At 41.0% G+C, this 15707-nt stretch overlaps 1 protein-coding gene across 2 annotated transcripts in view; it reads left to right on the forward strand.

Moving 5' to 3' along the window:
* The window catches only part of Ash1l (ASH1 like histone lysine methyltransferase), a 139448-nt gene that overhangs the window by 97441 nt on the left and 26300 nt on the right, over positions 1 to 15707 (forward strand). For both annotated transcript variants that reach the window (XR_006147715.1, XM_042681999.1), the window contains exons 8-15: positions 1422 to 1495; positions 4053 to 4098; positions 4214 to 4322; positions 7397 to 7603; positions 7732 to 7878; positions 11545 to 11653; positions 14331 to 14495; positions 14668 to 14762. Coding sequence is in view for 1 of the 2 variants with exons in the window: in XM_042681999.1 (XP_042537933.1) it covers positions 1422 to 1495; positions 4053 to 4098; positions 4214 to 4322; positions 7397 to 7603; positions 7732 to 7878; positions 11545 to 11653; positions 14331 to 14495; positions 14668 to 14762 (952 nt within the window). In the remaining variant the exon portion in view is untranslated. The remainder of the gene's footprint in view (positions 1 to 1421; positions 1496 to 4052; positions 4099 to 4213; positions 4323 to 7396; positions 7604 to 7731; positions 7879 to 11544; positions 11654 to 14330; positions 14496 to 14667; positions 14763 to 15707) is intronic.

The following is a 15707-nucleotide window of genomic DNA, read 5'->3' on the forward strand; positions in this document are numbered from 1 at the left end:
TGAGCCACAGCATCACTTCCAGTTTTCTGGAAGGTAAGAGTCTCACAGACTTTCCTGCCTGGGCTGGCTTTGAACCGCTTCAGATCTCAGCCTCCTGAGTACCTAGGATTACCGGCATGAGCCCAGGTGCCTGGCTTCAAGAGCATTTTTAAATGATGCTGGCTTCTCCATCCCAACCCCAGGTTTGTGGCAAATAGAATACAGTGACTTCTAGAACTGTTTGTGCTACAACAGGTTTATAATAGTTTCTTTTACACCATTAGTACAAATGTCAGCATAACAAAGAAAGTATATAACATCTTTACAGAGTCATTGAAATTGTTTTTTGCCTTTTGAATCTTCTCAAGTCAGCAAGTACTCTTTGAGAACTGCTGGTCTAGAAACAAAGAAAAACATAAATAGCCAAGACAGTAAAGTGATGTATGTGTTTAAGAAGACAAAAGGTCATACAGAGTAAGAAGCTGGAGAACCTTTTTAAGGTAATAAAGGGACTTAAAATAGGCTTCTTAAAATAGTATTTCAATAAGTAGGAAGTAAGGTTAACAGGGATATCCTCTTTTTCTAGTCAACGTGAAACTATAAATAATGATGTAGAACAGGTATCAGATACTCTGTGATTAGTAACTTTTAAACAGTTGAAAAAATGTCTTGGTCTTTATTTAGCTCCATAATAACCTGTGTATGTTGGTCATAATTTCACTGTGTTCATTTGTTTCATAGAGACTGCTGTAAAGTTAAGGCAGCACACATTTATAATCCCAGCACTCAGTAGGCAAAGGCAGACCGCATACATAGCAAGTTAGCAAGTTACGTGCTAGCCTAGACTATATATATAGCGAGACCCTGTCTCAAGCAGCAAGACCTTGTCTCAAACAAACAAAAAATTGCCAGGGGCTAGTGACTTACTCTTGTAATCTTAGCTACTTAGGAGGCTGAGATCTGACATCAAAGCCAGCTCTGGCAGAAAAATCTGCAAGGCTCTTACCTCCAATTAACTGGAAATGGCACTGTGACTTAAAGCAAAAGAGCTCAGGGACAACACCCAGGCCCTGATTTCAAGCCCCACTACCAACAAAAACATAAGAATAAAAAATTATATATCTTTAGCACATATCATATTAGGTATGGTAGAAGAAAGCTAAAATTAAAATAATGTGTAAAAACAAAAATTGTCAAAAGCTTTGTTTTTCTTACTGGTACATAATAGACATTGAGGCTATTTTATCTCTTTAAGTGTATATCAGAACAGTTATTGAAGTTGATACTGTTTTTTTTTTTTCAGGAAAGTATCTAAGACAAAAGAGAATTGACTTCCAGCTTGTTTTTCTTACTGGTACATAATAGACATTGAGGCTATTTTATCTCTTTAAGTGTATATCAGAACAGTTATTGAAGTTGATACTGTTTTTTTTTTTTTTCAGGAAAGTATCTAAGACAAAAGAGAATTGACTTCCAGCTTCCCTATGACATCCTCTGGCAATGGAAACACAATCAGGTACAAAGATCCTGTTTCACAAGGTTTTATTCCTAAGCAGGAAGGAGGTTGAGGACAGGGAACGTAACTTTTCTTCTGCCTCCTTGTTACGTTTTCTTCTTAGGAGGTACTGAGAAGTTTGCCTGTGAAGATTAGAGACTAAGCAAAATGAATTTGCATCCATATTTAATGTGACCTATTTACTCATTGTAAAATAGTAATAATAAGTTCCTGCTTTCCTGGGCAATGTTCTGTTGTTATTCTGGGCTTTTATTTTGGTAGCAAAGATTTTTTTCATTCTGTAAGAATTCTGTTTGATGAAGGTCTCAGGAGAATTTAAATGTACTGCCAGCAGCACTTTAAAAAAAAATAATTAGGCTTTATTTTAGTTGGCTCCTTCTTATTAGTTTGGAATTCGTTTTCAGATACAAAATTGATTCTCTTACCAAAGGAAACAGGAAAATACTTTGCTGTATTTCTAAGGATCTTAAAATATAGTGATAACTAAAAATAAGAAGGTCCTGTTTTTTCTTACATCCATAACTGTAAAGTTTCCCTCAGTGACTTCTGTATTTAAGTTATAGCTCCTAGGTTCCATACTGAGAATAACCATTATGAAATAGAAATATCATACAGATGAAATGAAGAGGCCTCAAAGTTTTGCCAAAATGCCACCAACTACTAACTTTAAATTGTGAAAAGCAACTTACATTCCCCTGTGCCTTCTATTCTTTAGTGGCCTCTCATGAATTCCTATAGTAACAATATTTTAAATATTTAACAATGGAATGCTTTGAACATATACTGAAAAATGATAATGAGATTATTCTAGGAGATTAATAAATGTTTCACTTTATTCCAAGATGCTGTTTGTGGAAAAATGTCTGTATACTTCCTATCACTGTTCTTTCTTTTTTTTTTTTTCTTTTTTCTTTTTTGGTCGGTCATGGGACTTGAACTCTAGGCTTGGGCACTGTCCCAGTGCTCTTCAGCTCAAGGCAAGCACTCTACCGCTTGAGCCGCTTGAGCCACAGTACCACTTCTGGTTTTCTAGTGCTTTATTGGAGATAAGAGTCTTACAGACTTTCCTTGACCAGGCTGGCTTTGAACCGAGATCCTCAGATCTCAGCCTCCTGAGTAGCTAGGATTACAAGCGTGAGCCACCGGCACCTGGCTGTTCTTTCTTTTTTTTTTTTTTTTTTTTTTTGGGGTCCAGTCCTGGGGCCTGAACTCTGGGCCTGGGCACTATCCCTCAGCTCTTCAGCTCAAGGCTAGTGCTCAACCACTTGAGCCACAGCTCCACTTCCAGCTTTTTTCTTTTTGCTTATGTGGTGCTGAGGAATCGAACCCAGGGCCTCAGGCATGCAAGGCAAGCGCTCTACCACTGAGCCACCTTCCCAGCCCTGTTCTTTCTTTTTATTGACTACCTCTGTTCTAATTTATTTTCTCCTCTATTTCCTTCCTGATTAAAATGTGAAAGCTTTTTTTTCTTGCTTGCCCTTTCCCCTTTATTCATTAAATTAGTTATGTTAAAGAAAATTATAAATCTGTTACATTTCTGAAACAAGGTAATGGCTAAAAGTCTAGGTACTCATTTTTGTAATTTTGTATATCTTACTCAGACCCTCTGTAAGCACTATGCACATATTAGGCTTTGCGGGCTTGTTCTTTTGGGGATTTAGGACTTCTTTGTTATTGTTTTATGGGGAAAGATTGTACTTGGGTTTTTTTGTTTGTTTGTTTGTATATTCTGGGGATTGACCCCAGGGCCTTACACATGGTAAACATATGTTCTACCACTAAGCTACCCTCATTTCTTCCTTCTTTTTTTATTTATTTTAAATAAGTTTTTTATTGTGAAAATACTGTACAGAGGGGTTACAATCACAAGAGCAAGATAATGAGTACATTTCTTACCAAGCATTATTGCCTCCTCCTTTTTTTCCCCTACCATCCTTCCCTCCCATCTCCACAACTACATCCTCCCCTCCTCCCCTCCTTCCTTCTTTTTTAAAAAAAGCAAATAGAATCTTAATTTGTCTAGTTGAGTAGCTTGGTCCTCAGTATGATACTTATTATTTCTATCCAACAACATAATAAAGAAATATAATTCACAATACATTTCTATAAACTAATGCTCATTCTGTTCAATCTTAATTCTCTCTTTAATATTGGACAAGAATGACCTCCCAAAAGGTTTCCCTCAATTGTATCCACTCTTAAAAGGCTTACAAATATTTCTTTTTTTTTTTGGGGGGGGTCCGGTTGTGGGGTCTGAACTCTAGGCCTGGGCGCTGTCCCTCAGCTCTTCAGCTCAAGGCTAGCGCTCTACCACTTGAGCCTCAGCACCACTTCCAGCTTTTTTCTTTTTGCTTATGTGGTGCTGAGGAATGGAACCCAGGGCCTCTTGCAAGCAAGGCAAGCGCTCTACCACTGAGCCACCTTCCCAGCCCAAGGCTTACAAATATTTCTACATGAGAAGAATATGTGGATAATTTCTTGTACTAGGGATGGATGCTACTTTTTAGCATTGGAAGTTAAATGCCATATGAAGATTTTTCTTTCTTTTTTCTTCTAGCTATACAAAAAGCCAGATGTCCCACTGTATAAAAAAATCCGTTCAAGTGAGTAACTTTGGAGCTATTTGCACTGCCTCCATAACATAGTGTTTATCTTAGACTGGCACTTCAAAAGAAAAAATTAGTATATTCACCAACTGTTCTTTACTATCATTTCAAGATGTCTACGTTGATGTCAAACCTCTTTCTGGGTATGAGGCTACTACCTGTAACTGTAAGAAGCCAGATGATGACACCAGGAAGGGCTGTGTGGATGACTGCCTCAATAGGTACTGTAACTTCCTTTGTAGATTAAATAGACTTACTTCCCCTCATGAAGTTGTACTCGGATACCTAAAAATTAATAGCTTGAATACAGTAACAGAAAAATAAATAAATGTAGAGTCTTGGTACCTAAACTTAAATTCTCTTACTACTTATGACACCTGGAGAAGGTTATTTAACCCCACTGATAAAAATAATACCTTTAGCCAGCACCCAGTGGCTCATTCTAGATACTCAGGATACTGAGAACTGAGGGTTGCAGTTTGAAGCCAGCCCAGGCAACAAAAAGTAATAGTAATACCATCAAATTTTAGAGAGCATTGTTGAGAATAGTATGAGATAACATAATAAAGTATTAATAAGCATAGTTTTTGGTATCTTCCTACCTGTTGGTATATGGTAGTCATAATGAAGGAATAGAGTAAAACAGTTTCAGTAAAAGTAAACAATAAGGTCATGATATATTGTGAAGGAAACTTGCTAGGCAACTTGACATGGAGTGGATATGCACTTGATGAGTCATCATTAATGCTAATGAAGTCATCATCAGAAACAAAGTGAGGGACTGGGAAGGTGGCTCAGTGGTAGAGTGCTTGCCTTGCATGCCTGAGGCCCTGGGTTCGATTCCTCAGCACCACATAAGCAAAAAGAAAAAAAAGCCGGAAGTGGCGCTGTGGCTCAAGTGATAAAGCGCTAGCCTTGAGCTGAAGAGCCCAGGCCCAGAGTTCAGGCCCTACAATGGTACCCAAAAAAAAAAACAAAACAGAAACAAAGTGATTTGATTAAAGTGATTTGAGAATAAGAATTTTGATTCTTATTTGAGACCATATAGTTTAAAATGACATGGAGATTTCAGAGAGGAAACATTTGAGGGATAGAAGAGTAGAGGTAAGAATCAAAGGAGGGCTGGACACTGGTAGCTCACACCTGTAATCTAGGTACTCAGAAGGCTGAGATGTGTGAGGGTCAAGGTTCAAAAGCAAGCCCAGGCAATAAAATCCATGAAACTCTTATCTCCAATTAACCACCAGAAAACTGGAAGTGGAGCTGTTCCTCAAAATGGTAGAGTACTAGCCTTGAGCAAAAGAGCTCAGGGACGGTGTTCAAACCCTGAGTTCAAGCCCCACAACTGAAAAAAAGAATCAAAAGAAGCAGAAATAAAATTTGTTAGGTTGTGTAATATACACAATCAGTACTTGCTATACCAGATAGTTGTCTTTTCAAAGACAGCAACAGGCTGAAGGGATCAATATTTAGTACAACTTCCATGGCATACCAGTTGGAAAATTCTACTTTGTTTGCATCACTGTGAGTTCACATCTTGTCATTGTACATACATTGTCCATACATAACATACAGTTTTTCATAGTAGTAGCAACTGTTGATATAGTCATTGTTTTATGCATTGATATATCTTTGCTTACAAATGATTGCTGTCCAAAAGACCATCACTTTGAGGAATTTTTTTTAATCGTCAGACTAATATGCCATAAGTTGCCATTCGTCTCTCAACAGATGCTTCAACTTAATTTCTTCTTCTTTTTTTTTTTTTCTTTTGGTTGATCAAGGGGCTTGAACTCTGGGCCTGGACACTGTCCCTCAGCTCTTTAGCTCAAGGCTAGTACTCTCCCACTTGAGCCACAGCACCACTTCCAGCTTTTTCTGTTTATATGGTGCTGACGAATCAAGAATCGAACCCAGGGACTCATGCATGTGAGGCAAGCACTCTACCACTGAGCCACCTTCCCATCCCCAACTTCAACTTATTTCTACAAAAATTTGCTATGAAAATATTGCTAGCTGGGTGCCAGTGGCTCACGCCTGTAATCCTAGCTACTCAGGAGGCTGAGATCTGAGGATTGTGGTTCAAAGCCAGCCCGGTTAGGAAAGTCTGAAACTCTAATCTCCAATAAACCATCAGAAAAACCAGAAGTCTGTAAATGAAAGTTGGGTAGGATCATGTAAAGAAGCATTCAGCTGGGTGCTGGTGGCTCACGCCTATAATCTTAGCTACTCAGGAGGCTGAGATCTGAGGATCTCAGTTGAAAGCCAGCCCGGGCAGGAAAGACTGTGAAATTTTTATCTCCAATACACCACCAGAAAACTGGAAATGGTGCTAAGGCTCAAGTGGTAGAGAGCTTGCCTTGAGCTGAAGAGCTCAGGCCCAGAGTTCAAGCCCCACAAACAAAAGAAAAAACATTCAATATTTGAAGTCTGATTGCAAGGATTAAATGTTATTAGTTTTTAAATTGTATATTTTAATCTTAATAGGCTTTTCTTAAAATAAAATTTATTTAATGTATTCACGTAAAACTTGTTGTAAAATAGGCTGAGCACTGGTGGCTTACACCTACCTATTTAGGAGGCTGAGATCTAAAGATTCCAGGTTTTTTTTTTGGGGGGGGGGTCTGGTCTTGGGCCTTGAACTCTGGGCCTGGGCGCTGTCCTTCAGGTTTTCAGCTTGAGGCTAGCACTCTACCACTTGAGCCACAGTGCCACATCCGGCTTTTTTCTTTTTGCTTATGTGGTGCTGAGGAATCGAACTCAGGGCCTCAGGCATGCAAGGCAAGTGCTCTACCACTGAGCCGCCTTCCCAGCCCCAAGATTCCAGTTTTAAACCAGCCCAGGAAAGAAAGTCCACAAGACTCCTATCTTCAGTTAACCAAAACAAGCTAAAAGTGGAGTTGCGTCTCAAGTGGTAGAGCACCAGCCTTGAGCAAAAATGTACAGGACAGCACCTAGGCCCTGGATTCAGGCCCCAGTGGCAGTGTACATGTGTGTGCGCACATGTGCACATACACATCCCACTTTAAAAATCAGTACAGGGCTGGGAAGCTGGCTCAGTGGTAGAGTGCTTGCCTTGCATGCATGAGGCCCTTGGTTTGATTCCTCAATACCACATAAGCAGAAAAAGCTGGAAGTGGCGCTGTGGCTCAAGTGGTAGAGTGCTAGCCTTGAGCTGAAGAGCTGAGGGACAGCACCTAGACCCATTGTTCAAGCCCCACAACTGGCAAAAAAAAAAACTACAGTAAAACATATATTGTGTAAAATTATGTATAATTATTCTCTTTCTTTCTAGAATGATCTTTGCTGAGTGTTCTCCCAACACTTGCCCCTGTGGTGAGCAGTGCTGTAATCAGAGGATACAGAGGCATGAATGGGTTCAATGTCTAGAACGATTTCGAGCTGAGGAAAAAGGTTGGGGAATCAGAACCAAAGAACCCCTGAAAGCTGGGCAGTTCATCATTGAATACCTAGGGGAGGTTGTCAGTGAACAGGAGTTCAGGTAAAGTACTAAATGATTATACTCAAGTAAAATGACAAATATACAAGATTAGAATGGCAAATCAAAGTTCTAAAATTTACCTTCAATTAAATCAGTAACTGGCTTTCAATCATTTCTCTCCTCTTCAGGAACAGAATGATTGAGCAGTATCATAATCACAGTGACCATTACTGTCTGAACCTCGATAGTGGGATGGTGATTGACAGTTACCGTATGGGAAATGAGGCCCGATTCATCAACCACAGCTGTGACCCTAATTGTGAAATGCAGAAATGGTAAGAAAACAGGAAAAGGTAAAACCAAGAATCTAGTACAATAGAAGGTAGTGAAGGCAGACAGAAAGCCATTTTTCTACAGTGTGAATAAATTTACATGCCCAGGCAGTTATTCCCTGTTTTATCAGATCATTCAGACAGAGTAAGCACTTGGTTTTTTTTTGTTTTTTTAATTAATCATGGGGCTTGAACTTTGGGCCTGGGCACTGTCCCTGAGCTCTTCAGCTCAAGGCTAGCATTCTACCACTTGAGTCACAGCACTACTTTCATTTTTCTGGTGTTAATTGGAGGTAAGAGTCTCAGAGAGCTGGATGCTACCAGTGACTCACGCCTATAATCTTAGCTACTCAGGAGGCTCAGATTTGAATATTGTGGTTCAAAGCCAACCCAAGCAGGAAAACCATGAAACTCTTCTCTCCAATTAACCACTAGAAAACTGGAAGTGGTACTGTGGCTAAAGTGGTAGAGCACTCACCTTGAGCTGAAGAGCTAAGGTACAGCATCCAGGCCTAGAGTTCAAGCCCCACAACCAACAACAACAACAAAAAAAAAGACTCATGGACTTTTCTGCCCAGGCTGGCTTTTTCTTGGTGGTGGTGGTGGTTGTGGGGCTTGAAATCTGGGTCTGGGCATTGTCCCTGCACTCTTCAACTCAAGACAAGAGCTCTGCCTAGTGAGCCACAGCGCCACTTCCAGTTTTCTAGTGGTTTATTGGAGATCAGAGTCTCAAGGACTTTCCTGCCCTGGCTGGCTTTGAACCATGATCCTCAGATCTCCTCCTGAGTAGCTAGAATTACAGGCGTGAGCCACCAGCACCTGGCTTGCTATTAAAGTCATCCTAACTACTTGCTCCCAAAAGAATACAATAATAAGGATAAGGCTAATCTCTAATATTTATTCAACGTTTACTATGTTAGGCACAGTGTTACATGCACCATCTCATATTACTTTATACAGCCACGTTGCAAGCTTAGTATATTCTTGGTGGGTTTATCACAGTGAGAAATAAGTCAAATAGGAGATAACATCCTTTCTATTTATTTAAAAACTGCTTAATAAAGGAAAAAATTAAATCTAAGAAACAGTAAACCTTTGTAGAATACTGCATACCTATAATAATAATGGGCCAGGGATATAGCTCGTTACACACTGTTTGCTTCCTGTGTATAAGATATGAGATTCCCTAACATCACTGACCCCCCCCCCCCCCCCAAAAAAAAAAAAAAAAAAAAAAAAGAGGATAATGTAGAGGACATTGAGTTACAAGTCACATACAGAATAATATGATCTTTTTGTTGTTGTTTTGTTTTGTTATGTTTTTTGGGTCTGGTCGTGGAGCCTGAACTCTGAGCCTGGGCGCTGTCCCTCAGCTCTTCAGCTCAAGGCTAGTTAGTGCTCTACCGCTGTGAGAGCTACTTCCGGCTTTTTTCTTTTTCCTTATGTGGTGCTGAGGACTCGAACCCAGGGCCTCAGGCATGCAAGGCAAGCACTCTACCACTGAGCCACCTTCCCAGCCCCGAAAAATACGATCTTAAGTGTACATTTCCATCATTTTCAGAAAATTCAGTCTGGGGTATAGCCTAATGGTAGAGTATTTGAGCAGCCTTCACAAGGCCCTAGTTCAACACTGTAAAAAAATAATAATGATAATTCCCTCTGCCTATTCAGTCTTTGTTCTTACCTTCCAAGGCAAACCCTAATCTAATTTTTACTATATATATTGGTTTTAGCTATATGTGCACACCTGTAATGCCAGCACTTAGGAAGCTGAGGCAGTAGATTGTGATTTCAAGGCCAGCCTAGCCTACATAGTAAGACCTTGTCTTAACAACAACAACAAAAATAGCAGCCAGGCTCCAGTGGCTCACACCTATAATCCTAGCTGCTCAGAAGGCTGAGATCTGAGGATCATGGTTCAAAGCCAGCCCCGCAGGCAGGAAAGTCCATGAGACTCTTATCTCCATTAAACCATTAGGAAACAGGAAGTGGAGCTGTGGCTCAAACAGTAGAGCAATCAATCACCTTGAGCAGAAGAACACAGGGACAGTGCCCAAGCCCAGAGTTCAAGCCCCAGGACCGACAAAAAAAAAAAAAAAAAGCAGAAATTAGTTTTATCTGTTCTTCATGCGTATGTATTCTCTTACATGTAACTTCTTTCATCATTTTTTCTAATTCATAGATTTATTTTTATTGTGGATTAATATTTCTATGAGTTCCGTTATTTATTTTCTATAACAACTTGATATTTGAAAAGTTAGGGGAAATTATCACATTTCTTAAAAACTATAGCTAACAAAAAATGATACAAAAGAAAGTATGTATATACCCGCCCCTAAAAATAGAATCTATAATTTAAACTTACCTTCAGAGACCTGGGCAGCAGTGGCTCACAGCTGCCGTCCTAGCTACTCAGGAGGCTAAGATCTGAGAATTATGGTTCAAAGCCAGCCGGAGCAAGAAACTCCATGAGACTCTTTTTTTTTTTTTTTTGTCGGTCATGGACCTGAACTCTGGGTCTGGGCATTGTCCCTCAGCTCTTCAGCTCAAGGCTAGCATTCTACCACTTGAGCCACAGCACCACTTCTGGCTTTTTCTGCTTATGTGGTGCTGAGGAATCAAACCGAGGGCCTCATGCATGCAAGGCAAGCATTCTACCACTGAGCCACCTTCCCAGCCCCTCCATGAGACTCTTATCTCCAATAAACCACTCAGAAAACTGGAAGTGGCACTGTAGCTCAAGTGGTGGAGTACTCCCCTTGAGCTGAGGAGCAAAGGGACAGTGCCCAGGCCCAGAATTCACGCCCCAGGACCCCCAAAATAATAAAAAATTAGAGCTTACATATGATAGAGTAGTATCCAAGATGGTCCTTGTGTTCCACATACAAAAGCTATGGAATCAAATAGCCTGGGTTTGTTTTGTTTCAATGCCAGCCCTAGGGCTTAAACTCAGGGCCTTGTGTTGTCCCTAAGCTTTTTTACTCAAAGCTAGTACTATACCACAGCTCCACTTCCAGCTTTTTGATGGCTAATTGGGGATAAAAGTCTTATGAATTTTCCCACCCAGGGTGGCTTTTGAACCACAATCTTCAAATCTCAGCCTCCTGAATATGAATACAGGTGTGATCCAACACCTGGCCTAACCTGGATTTTATTTCCCTTGGATTGAATGGTAAACTAGTTGTTATATGACCGTAAGTTAATTCTCTTAAGATACACACACTTCTGGGGTTGGGAAGGTGGCTCAGTGGAAGAGCGCTTGCCTTGCATGCCTGAGGCCCTGGGTTCGATTCCTCAGCACCACATAAGCAAAAAGAAAAAAGCCAGAAGTGGTGCTGTGGCTCAAGTGGTAGAGCCCTAGCCTTGAGCTGAAGAGCTGAGGGACAGTGCCCAAGCCCAGAGTTCAGGCCCCATGACCGGACCAAAAAAAAAAGATACACACACTTCTTAGATAAAATGGAGATCATAATACCTATGTTCTCATAGGGTTAGTTCAAGAATTAATAATATGCCAGCCACTGGTTACTCATGCCTGTAATTCTAGCTATTCAGGAGGCTGAGATCTGAGATTCAAGCAGTAGAGTACCATCCTTGAGCAGAAAAGGCCCAGTGAAAGCATAATAAATAAATAAATATCCCAATCTTTAACTGTGCGTCCTCTCTTCATAGGTCTGTTAATGGAGTGTACCGGATTGGACTGTACGCACTTAAAGATATGCCAGCTGGGACCGAACTCACTTATGATTACAATTTTCATTCCTTCAATGTTGAGAAACAGGTAAGAATAAAAAGTGTAAGAAAAAGGATGAATTTTCACTCACAACAGTATATAATATGGGCTTTTAGTAAGAACTATTGAGTTGGAGCCATTGAAGAAGGCATGGGGCCAGGCACCAGTGGCTCACACCTGTAATTCTAGCTATTCAGGAGGCTGTGATATGAGGATTGCAGGTCAGAGCCAGTCCAGGCAGGAAAGTCCATAAGACTCTTAACTCCAAACAAAGAAAAAGCCAGAAGTGGAGCTGTGGCTCAAGTGGTAGAGTGCTAGCCTTGAACAAAAAAAGATCTCAGAGACAGCGCCTAGTCTCAGATTTTCAAGCCCAGGACTAGCAAAAAGAAAAATTACACGGGAAAACTTTTTTTTTTTTTTTTTGGTCGGCTGTGAAGCTTGAAATCTGGGCTGGGGGCTCTGTCCCTGAGCTCTTCAGCTCAAGGCCAGTACTCTACAACTTTAGCTACAGTGCCACTCCCAGTTCTCTGGTGGTTTATTGGAGATAGGAGTCTCATGGACTTTCCTGCCCGGGCTGGCTTTGAACCCTGATCCTCAGCTCTCAGCCCCTGAGTAGCTGGGGTGACAGGCGTGCGCCAGTGCTTGGCAGTTTTCTACTCTTGTTTCACATATCTCAGATGCATAGATTTCATGTTTCACAAGTCGGAAGAAACAGATCGCCCTATGATTTTTGGGCTCCAGGTGTTTTGTTTTTGTTTTGTTTTGTTTTGGGGCTTAAACTCAGGGCTTGAATGCTTTTCAAGCATTCAATGCTTTTCAGCTTTTTTTGGGGGGGGGGGGGGGAGGGGGGGAATCCGGTCGTGGGGCCTGAACTCTGGGTCTGGGCACTGTCCCTCAGCTCTTCAGCTCAAGGCTAGCGCTCTACCACTTGAGCCACAGCACCACTTCTGGCTTTTTTCTTTTTGCTTATGTGGTGCTGAGGAATTGAACCCAGGGCCTCAGGCATGCAAGGCAAGCCCTCTACCACTGAGCCACCTTCCCAGCCCTCTTTTTTGCTCCAGGCTAGCTAGTGTTCTACCACTTGAACCCAGAGTTCCACTTCTGACTGTTTGGTTGTTAGAGATATGAGTCTCAAGGACTTTTCTTCCCCGTCTGTCTACAAACTATGATCCTCAGATCTCCGCCTCTTAAATAGCTAGGATTACATGCATAAGCCACTGGTGTCCTTGGTTCCCAGGTTTGCGAGGCTTCTGTTTGTTTTTGTGGGATTTGAACTCAGGGCCTGACACTGCTAGGCAAGCAAGTAATATACCAGTAGAGCTATACCTTCACCCTTTTTTTTGCTTTAGTTTTTTTGTTCGTTTGTTTGTTTATTGTCAATTGTGGGGCTTGAACTCCAAGCCTGGGCACTGTCCCTCAGCTCTTCCACTTGAGCCATAGTGCCACTTCTGGTTTTCTGGTAGTTTATTGGAGATAAGAGTTTCACGGACTTTCCTACTCAGGCTAGCTTTTGAACCATGATCCTCAGATCTCAGCCTTCTGAGTAGCTAGGATTACAGGCATGAGGCACCGGTACCCCGTGTCTCAAATTTATTTGGACCATCCTGGTCTTGTATAACTGATATATCGATACACATCACCAAGCCCAGGTTAATGGTTGAGATGATATCTTGTTAACTTTGCCTATGTTCAAGCCACAGTCCTTCCTGCTCTCTCCTTTTAGGTGGGTACCACACCAGCATAATGAGGTCTTTTGTTGTTGTTGTTGCTGGTCCTGGGGCTTGCACTCAGTCAGGGCCTGAACACTGTCCCTTAGCTTTTTTTGCTCAAGGACTTTTTTTTTCTTTCCAATCCGGAGCTTGAACTTAGCCTGGACAATGTCCCTGAACTTCTTTTGCTTAAGACTAGCACTCGAGGGGCTAAGAAGGTGGTTCAGTGGTTAAAGCGCTTACCTTGCATGCCTGAGGCCCTGGGTTCTATTCCTCAGCACCACATAAGCAAAAAGAAAAAAGCCAGAAGTGGCGCTGTGGCTCAAGTGGTAGAGCGCTAGCCTTGAGCTGAAGAGCTGAGGGACAGTGCCCAGGCCCAAAGTTCAGGCCCCATGACCGGACCCAAAAAAAAAAAAAAAAAGACTAGCACTCGACCACTTGACCCATAGTGTTTTTGTTTATGTGGTACTGAGGAATCGAACCTAGGGCTTCATGTACGCTAGGCAAGCACTCTACCACTAAGCTGGGAATGTTCCCAACCCCTCAAGGATTTTTTTCTGTATCATTTAAGCCACACCACCACTTCTGGCTTTTTTGGTGCTTAATTGGAGATAAGTCTCAGGGATTTTCGTACCCAGGCTAAATTTGAACCACTGTTGTCAGATCTCAGCTTCCTGAGGAGTACAGCCATGAGCCACCAGCACCCAGCAGAGATCTTTTTAATGTAGAAGTTTTCCTTGAATGTTATCTTCTTCTCCAAAGGGAACCTATTTTTACTTATTATGCTTTCATCTATTTTCCTTTTTAAGTTAAATTCCTAGATTCATACCTAACTTTGGTAACCCAGATGTTCCAAGCATGATCTTTGCTGTTACAAATGAGTGACAATAGGCTTAAAAACTATTCTTCGAAAATTCTAACTAGTCAAACCTCACCTAGCTTGGATGTCAGATGATATTGTGTTCTTTCAGGGTGGTGTAGGAGACCTAAAAAATATTCTCATTTTCTCTTAAAAGCAACTTTGTAAGTGTGGCTTTGAGAAATGTCGAGGAATCATTGGAGGCAAGAGTCAACGCATGAATGGAATGACCAGCAGCAAAAGCAGCCAACCCATGACCACACATAAGAAATCTGGACGATCAAAAGAGAAGAGAAAATCTAAGCACAAACTGAAGAAACGGGTAAATAACAATTTTGTGACTTAGTATCTGAAAGCTGTTTTATGAGCTGCTCTGAGGTAATTACTAGAATAAGAAGCTTGCCAAAGAAGGGCATCTTAAGATTGTTTTTAATGCTCTTGGAGATGATTTCTGATTAATCTTTTTAATTTTATCCTATCTTTTTTTTTTTTAGAGAGGCCATCTCTCTGAGGAGCCCAGTGAAAATATTAATACCCCAACAAGATTGGCCCCCCAATTACAGATGAAGCCAATGTCTAATAGAGAAAGGTAAAGTGTTTTTTAAACCTGAGTTCTTTTTGCTTTATTGGCTTAAAAATTACTAAACTTGATACAGTTGATCTTTTTTTGGTACAAGATATCTTAAGCCAAGGGCTTCCAGATTCTATGACATTGGATGAAGGGAATAATGACATCTTTATATTTCTAAATTCTAAATAAAACTTAGCACTTCTTTCAAATAAGATAATTGGCAAAGTGTATGTGTGTATCCACATATGTGTTTTGCATGTGTGTATGTGTTTAGAGAGTTACAGATCTCATAAACACTTCAAGATACCAGTTATGTCTATCTCCACCTCAAAATTGCTATGGTTTTTGGACCAACTACTCTATATCTTCTAAGTCTGGCCTTTTGATATGTGTAAAAATTAATACAGTTTCCTTACGTTATCTGTCCTGCTTCATTTCCTATGAAATGATTTTGTTCCTTTTTGTTGTTGATCATGGGGCTTGAACTCTGGGCCTGGTTGCTGTCCTCCAGCTCTGCAGCTCAAGGCTAGCGCTCTACCACTTGAGCCACAGCGCCACTTCCAGTTTTCTGGTGGTTTATTGGAGATAAGAGTCTCATGGACTTTCCTGCCCAGGCTGGCTTTGAACGGTGATCCTCAGATCTCAGCCTCCTGAGTAGTTATGATGACAGGCATGACAGCCAGCACCCAGCTTTGTTCCATTTTAATGTTAAGCAAGCTGCAGAAGATCCATGGTCTATCTTCTGTTGATGTTTTCTGCTAAAAGTGGACTGTGGTCTCTGCCTGAAAAAGGGGAACCAAAACGTTCCCTATCTTAGAAGTGGCACAGTGGCTCAAAAGGTAGAGCGCTTGCCTTGAACTGAAGAACTGATAGATAGCACCTAGGCCCAGAGTTCTAGCCTCATGACCGACATTTTAAAAAACAAAACAACAACAACAAAAAAAACTTCCCTATCTAATATAG

The sequence above is a fragment of the Dipodomys spectabilis genome, unplaced genomic scaffold (assembly GCF_019054845.1).
Source record: "Dipodomys spectabilis isolate Male_0828 unplaced genomic scaffold, ASM1905484v1 ptg000069l, whole genome shotgun sequence".
Lineage (NCBI taxonomy): Eukaryota > Metazoa > Chordata > Mammalia > Rodentia > Heteromyidae > Dipodomys > Dipodomys spectabilis.